The sequence below is a fragment of the Trachemys scripta genome, chromosome 1, assembly GCF_013100865.1.
Source record: "Trachemys scripta elegans isolate TJP31775 chromosome 1, CAS_Tse_1.0, whole genome shotgun sequence".
In the NCBI taxonomy this organism is placed as follows: Eukaryota; Metazoa; Chordata; order Testudines; family Emydidae; genus Trachemys; species Trachemys scripta.
Genome location: NC_048298.1, coordinates 297,289,688 through 297,297,361, shown reverse-complemented (window position 1 = coordinate 297,297,361; position 7,674 = coordinate 297,289,688). Strand labels below are relative to the sequence as shown.

Here is a 7,674-nt window from a genome sequence, read left to right as displayed (position 1 = left end):
AAAGAGGAAAGATTCTGTTACTTATACCTGTTACTTATTTCCCTATTCCCCCCCCATTGAACCTTTTGTTGCTTTCTCTCTTTTTCTTCTTCCATACAGGAGGAGACAGACTGGGTTCCCTAACAGCATATACCCTCCTCATGGTCATGTATGTCTGGGCTATGCACATTGGATAGAATTCACAAATATAAATAGGTGCTTAACTCCCACTGATCCACCTTATCACCAGGTGCTGGAATTCTTCAGGGAGATGCTGAGTTCTGCTGACCAATTGTGGCAGATGCAGCTTGTTAACCCAATCTGGATATAAGAGAAGTGGGAGTGAACATTTTAATAGGAGTATTTTAAGGTTTGGAATCAAGATGTTCTAAGAGATAAACTATAATCAACTAAGGCTGAGGGTAAAGCTGAATCCCACACAATTGATTAGTGTTTTTGAACAAAGTGGGAACTACTCCCATGTGTATGTAAGAAAGATCAAATGTGTATATAACTTTACATATTCAAATAATTTTTACTTGAGCTTGCCCAGAACAAGTAAAAGACACTTCTTTCCTCTGCTCTAGCTTAAGAAATAGGCTTGAAGGAACTGATTCCATGAGATATCATTGAAGCCAAGAATTTAGCAGAATTTATAAAGATTAGACAGTCATATGCATTACAAGAACATGCAGTGTTATAAAATGAATACTAAAAAGAACTTGGGAAGGGATATAAGCCCTCAAATTTGGAGGCATAACCCTGCCTTTAACCACTGAAAGCGTAGGAAGAAAGCTTTCCCTGAGGCCAGGATATTTGATAACTGCCTACAACAGGAGTTTCTGCCTCTTAAATAGCCAGTGCTAGCCACTGTCAATGCCAGGATACTGAACTTAATGGACCCATGGCCTGGCTGAGCATATTCTCTCTCTTTCTCTCTCTCAAACAAAAGCTCAGAATATTAGGAAAATCTTTGTTGCTTCATTCACTGAGCTTTAAATCCCTGTTTCTGAAACTGCTTGGGTGATGTTCCCTAAACTTTCAGCCATAGTACGACAAAGTGGAGGGGTTGGGGTTTCAAAATCAGATTTTTAAAACTTCAGTCAGGGAGCAGAGGCAGGGCTTATTAGGGGTGAGCAGCTTATCTCGTGCCTCCACAGTGCCTAGCACACATAGGGGCTAGAATTAGGGGTGCTGTGGGTGTGGCAGCAGCACTCCCTTGTTTGAAGTGATTTCCATCATATAGAGGGTTTACAGTTTTGTTCAATGGCTTTCAGCACCCCCCACTATAAAACACTGTTCCAGTACCCCCGATAGCAAGGGGGCCTGTAGATGACTTCACAGCGGATGGGTCATTAGCAGTAAGTCAGGGGCCCCAATCAAGGCTGTGACCCCAGTCCCAGAGGCGAGCGGCGAGAACACAGGCTCAGCAGGGCCCCGGGGGTCTCCGCGGCGCTGCCGGGGCGGCCCCGGTACCCCCGCAGGGCTCTGTGGGGTGAGGACAGGGGGAGGCGGTGTCTCTGGCAGGGGTGGTGGCTCTACCGCCCCAGCCTCAGTTGCGTAACCTGCACCCGGGTGCATCCTGCGGGGGCGGTGGCACCGGAGCCCGGCCGCTCCGGGTCTGGCGCAGCCCGACGCACCTGCTCACCTGTCTCCAGCTGGGGGGAGGGGGAAGCGCAGCCCGGCCACGCCCCCCCACGGGCTCAGCGCAGGCGCCCTGGCGGCTACCGCAGGCAGGGGGCGGCAACATGGCGGAGTGAGCGGCGGCGGCGGCTCCGGCTCCACAACAACAGCGGCGGCATCGGCGGCGCTGCTAGCGGCTCGCAGACCCGTGCCCAGCCCGCTTCCCAGCGCCGCCTCCGGGTCGGGCGCGGCGGCTGCTTCTCCGGCCCCGCTGCGGGGAGGCGGCCCCGGGCGCGCGGGCTCTGGCTAACGGGGCAGCAGCGCCCATAATAATCCCTCATTATAGCGGAGCGGCTGCCGGACGGTCCCTGCGCCTCGGACCGGCTCCCTTCGGCCCCGCCGGGCGCTGCTGCGGTGGATGCTGGGCTGGGCTCGGCCGGGGGCAGGTGCCGGAGGGCGCGGGGGGTAGATGGCGAGTGAGAAGCCGGTGTCAGGGCCAGACCCGCAGCCCGCGGGGCTCATCCCTGTCGGGGCCGGAGGAGGCGGCGGCGGCAGCGCCGCGGTGATGGGGGAGCTGCGAGCGTCGGGCTCCGGGTCTGTGGTGCTCCCCGCGGGGATGATTAACCCGTCGGTGCCGATCCGCAACATCCGCATGAAATTCGCCGTCCTCATCGGACTCATCCAGGTCGGGGAGGTCAGCAACCGGGACATCGTGGAGACCGTGCTCAACCTGGTAAGGGGCCGGCACCCCTCCCCATCGGCACCCCTGCGGGCAGGGCTAGGGCAGCCCGCGCCCCCTGCCGATCCCCGAGGGACCCAGGCACCTACTACGCATCATCCCCAGCTGGTGACTTCCCTTCCACACGCACCCCACCCATTCCCCCCATGTGAATTCCCACCACTGCTCCCACCTTAATCCTAAAACCATGCGTATCCACTGATTGCCCCTTTCTCCCGCCCCGATCCCCTACATGCACCCATTGCTCCCTCTCCACCCCTAGGAGAGACCCTGGCATACTCCACCCTTCCCTATAATGCCGGTTTGTGAGACGCACGCTCATCCGTATGCAACCCACTCGCTCTACCGTGTACCTAATGGCTCCTTCCTCACCCTCTGCTCAGCCTAAACTCCACACAGGACCTCAGCTGGTGAAACAAACACCTACTTTTTACAGTCTAATTTCCCTTCTCCTTCCCCTGCCCTGTCTTTTGTTGTGGACGTGGAGTGGGTGCAATTTGTTTGTTGTATATTAGAACCAGTAATTGACAACTTCAGGTGCTTGTAAACTGCCAGATAGCCTGACCACTTATTCCTCTGAAGAAAAGGGGCATTTGATGTTGTATCTGTTTTTAATTGTATAAGACTGAAAAGCAGCCCGAGCTGGTATCTTTCCTTGGAGATGCAAATGTGTGAAAGATTTAACTCTGTTAGCTCGGAGCTAATCGGGTTTGATATGTTGAGAAGAGTTTTTGTTTCCTTTTAATAAGTGTTTATTGCTACAATCTGTTGTAAGGGATTTGTTTGCTCACGTCATGATCCCCTGTTCTAGTGTACCAAACTGCATTCTTGCCTCCAGAATTAAGGGTGTCAAAATGGTCTGTATGATGAAAATCATTATTACATGTGGGTAAAACGCACAAAACAAGAAAAGGATGTTGCAATGTAGCTCCTTGGTCATTCACTCACTTCATGGTATGAAAGAGTTACTGCAAGATTGTATGACTTAATGTTTTTGCGCTACCTACACTAAAGCCTGGGAAACCTATAGAAGTCTAAGGAGAGGGAAAAATGGATCTAAAAATGAATCACTTTCAATTATGTGTAATTTGGTGCTGCTCCTGAATGCAAGCTTCACTGCAGCAAAGCTTTTGAAAGCAGTTGAGTCAACGAAATATATCCTCTATTTTACTTATGAAGTAGGATAGAAAGCCACTGCTTAAGACTGAAGGGCACTTAATTTAAACTACCGTTCTAACAAACAAGTTTAAAACGTTAAATTTATGTTCATTTTGTAACAATAGCATGCACAGAGATAAAATTGTATCTGGCACTTTAAAACCATGTATTCTTCCGATGTTTGACAATTATTTGTATTTGACCTAACGCAGGCTGAATGGAAGAGCTGCAGCATTCAGAGAGAGACATGGGTTGGTTAGATCATTTTAATCTTTATGGCTTATATGGATGCACAAGAGTTAAAGCTCTTGTTTTGTGAATATGTCAAGTCAAAGACAGACAACTGATAGGAGTTTCCTCTGTTCTCTTTTCAAGCTGTTTTGTCTTTACAAGTAACCTTTCAGATAAACTATTGTGGTATAAGTTGTCAGAACTTGGTAGTCATCACTTTACTGGATATTATCCATTCATTTCACAGTAGCACTGGGAATAGGGAAATAACATGAAGTGATTTCTTTTAGTAGCTTCAGATAGATCACAACATAAGTGTAGAGTGCTTAATCTTTTTCCTGTGTTTAACCTTGTTTGTTGGTATTGCTAATCAAAAGGGAAGAAGCTTAAATCTGACAGCCTAATTGCTTATACACAAACTAACAATTTTTGGTTTTTGTTTTTGTTTGGGGATATTTCTCGGAAAGTCATAAAATGTTTGTTTAAAATATTTGGTTACAGGATCTACCCACTGTTTGTTGAGTTATTGTTGAAATGTATGCACTTAAATCTAGAAATATGAATAAAGGTTGTAGTAATGCTTTCAACATCAGGGGACACACGTGAACATAAAACCACTTGGGAAGCTACTGCAGTAGCTATGCATTCTGGATAAGTCATTGCTTAACAGATGGACTCAGGCATACAATAGCATAGAAAGAATATCATCTTTCTCTGATGTGGAAATATAATCTAACACTCTCCAGTGCACTGCATGACTAGTATGCATTTATGCTTATATTTTGGAAGTTAATTTGCTCACAAGTAAAACAAACAGAGCCTGGAAGCTAGAAAACAAAATTATGATCCTGTAAACTACCAACGTTGCCCTGCTGCTGCATTATTGATTTTTAGCTCCAAGTATTTAAAATTAAACGTGTTTCTTTATTTTTAGAGGTGTGTGTGTTTTTTTAGGAAAAACTTGAGGTTGAGGAAAACAATTTATAGTTGCTATGCTATACTATTTATGAATGAGTGTCCTTTAGTTGTGTGCGCTAATGTGAATGGGCATTGTTTAAAGTGCTGTCTTCAATGACTTCTTGGATTAGATGATATAGTGTGCCAGTCTCTGACATTAATCCTGCCTTTAACTATCCCATAGCATGTACACAAGCCATTTGGAGGTGTCTAGCTTTGTTTTGTTTAAGGGAGTCTACAGTAGGTTGGGCTTCTCTTATTACCTTATAGGTGGCTGTCACAATAACTTCTGATTCTTGAAAAATAACATCTGCGATACAGTCTGTATGATGAAAATATTCTCTGTATCCAAACATAGAATTGAGAAATTGCGGTCCCTGAATTGATGCTGAGCCGGCTATAATGTTGGGAAATCCTGATGTGAGAGCATTAAAGGAAAACTACATCATAACCATCAAATATTCTAATCACTACATTTAACTAAAAGTGAATAAACTACTTAAAAATGCCCTTGAATCACTTTTTATATTGTATTTGTCTCAGATGGACTAGGTTTTGACTGAGAGATTCTACTCATCTGTGGCATACAGGAAAGGTACAAAGACTGAGGTTTAAGTGTTGTTGCTGTTCACAATTGTTTAAAATAAACTGCTGCCTACATATAAGTTATTGAATAAATTGATTACCTTAAATTAACTCTGAAAAATCTGTTTGAGTATTCCAAAATTATGCTGCATTTCTCGCATTTCCCATCAAGTGATCCAGTCTGAAGTAGTTCAAAGTGTACCATTTAAAAATCAACTTTTGACACTGCAGTGACGTAGTATGGAAGATACTGTCACCACTGCAGGTACTTCTGGAGTGGGAATATTGGGTGTGTAATGGTGCCCTCTGTAGCAACAAAACAGCACACTCAGGCTAAATTCTACCCTCATTTTTACTCTTGCAATCCCATATATGTCATGGTAGAATTTGGCCCTTAATTATATTTATATATATTGATATCCCAGCACTGGTTTGAATGTTCCAGAATTAAAAAACTGGTATATTAAAACATTTATCTGTTCCTTAGTCAAAAATTTACTATAGGGATATTTTCCTTTGAAGTTTTGTCTTGTGGAGTCAAACTGTTCAGGACCTTTATTTACCTCCATGTGTGCTGATATAGGTTAGTTTTGAACTATCAATTGTGGGGTTTAATATCAAATTTACTCCTTTCCCCCTACTTCTTATGAAAGGTCATCTTGAAACTGAAAGCGTAGCTAGTTAATGGTCATTATAGAAGATGCTATGTTGACTCTGAAAGCATCTGTTAGGTCACTAACCAGAGTGCATATGTTGCTGTCAGTGCTCAAAGTAAGTTTTAAGGTTTGAAGCCAGGTAGAAAGAGGATGACTGAAGCCTGGCATAACTTCTAGACATATAGAATTTTTTAAAGGGCCAAGAAAGCTGGACTTGGAGACAAGCTTTATAATAAATTGGATGCAGTTCATAGCTCTCTTGGGAGCAGGATTATTGATCCCCTTCATGGTGGTGCATGGACCTTCTGTAACTAAAGTTTTGCTCTTCTGTGTCATAAGGTTTGAGAAAATAATTGGACAGGATCAATTTGGTGAATGAGACTGGGGAATCTATTGACTATTTCTTCTCTTAAATTTAGTGGCAATAAAATTGGTATGGAGGCTATCAAAGCTCTGAGGTTCATGTGGAGGAAGAACTATTTCCTTAGCCTTGGAGGATTTCTCCCCCACACAAGAACTGTTCAGATTGTATTCTGGAGCTAGAATTAGTGTTTAAAGAGACTCTTGTACAGGTATAACTACATCAGTGTAGTTATGTTGGTGCAGCCCTTTAATGTAGATACATGGCATTGATGTAAAATGGGGGTTGCCAGTTACAGATGCATCTTAGGCTGGTGCAGTGTAGCACATCTGCACTGGGGATTTGTGGTGTGTGAAATAGAGCCTAAGGTATCTTAAAGTTGTTGTTTCAGGATGTGCGTTTTCCAGATTTTAGAAGTAAATGCTTCATTAGTTTACATTTTATTTGCACTTGGAAGGGTTTCTTAACTGTAAAAGCTAGGATGCATTTTTTTTAAATGAGAGCTTAATTTGCAGTAGCAGATGAGGTAAGATCCCTGCGGAAGTTTCCTCTCCCCTTTGAGTGGATTTGTCAAGCCTTATGCTATATTATGGTTCTCCTAGTGATAGTTCAATGTAGGTAATGAACTTTTTATCCCCCGTGGCACTGACAGTTTCTCTTGCTAGAGTGTATTTGAAAACAAACTTTGTTTATAAATCTAAGAGAACAAAAAAAAAGCATATAAAATCATGAATATAGCACTATATTACTGATGGTATACTTAATGGCTAAACTCAGGTGTTTGGCAATTTCTAACTTTCCTTTTGTATTGAAAGTTCTGATGGATGGTCCTATAAAAAGCCAGATCTGGTTAATCTGTCAGTTTGTTTTCCAAGCATAGAAATATACTGTAAAATATTTTCCAGAAAGTTGGTAGTGCTCTTTATCAAATGTTGTGTTTACATATCTATGTAAAAAACCTTGGCATGAGTGCAGTCACTTGTGGAATGTGCTCTTAAGGTTGAAAATAATTGTTACAAGTAATAGTGTACTACTTAGTATGCTTGCTTTCATTAATAATAAAAAAAAGCACAGAGTGGCATTCCAAATAGATGATTATTTCATGTGTCTGTCTGGAAGTGCACATAATTTAAAAAAAAAAAAAAAAGCATAACTGCATTTGTTTAAATTAAGCCTTCAAATTAATGTTTGTTTCAGAATGAATGCCATTCTACACCAGTGTTGGAATTCTAATAATGGGTTTTCATTTAAACACATGGAATATTTAATACAATATTCACATTAGTGTCGAATCAAAACGTAAGTCAAGAAATTCACAGGTTACAGTTTCCAAAGCAACCTTTACTCAGCCTCATTGAAAGATATAAAAATTCAAAAACTTTACT

The 7,674-nt window shown here is 43.0% G+C and overlaps 1 protein-coding gene across 14 annotated transcripts in view; it reads left to right on the top strand.

The window, feature by feature from the left end:
- The first annotated feature begins 1,855 nt into the window (after nt 1-1,855).
- The window catches only part of NBEA (neurobeachin), an 834,265-nt gene continuing 828,446 nt past the window's right edge, over nt 1,856-7,674 (top strand). For 9 of the 14 annotated variants that reach the window (XM_034758629.1, XM_034758620.1, XM_034758626.1 and 6 more), the window contains exon 1: nt 1,857-2,335. In XM_034758629.1, coding sequence (XP_034614520.1) covers nt 2,072-2,335 — 264 coding nt within the window. In that variant the 5' untranslated portion in view covers nt 1,857-2,071. Of the gene's footprint in view, nt 2,336-7,674 lie in introns of all 14 variants that reach the window. The other 5 variants (XM_034758628.1, XM_034758627.1, XM_034758622.1 and 2 more) reach the window with 2 other exon arrangements.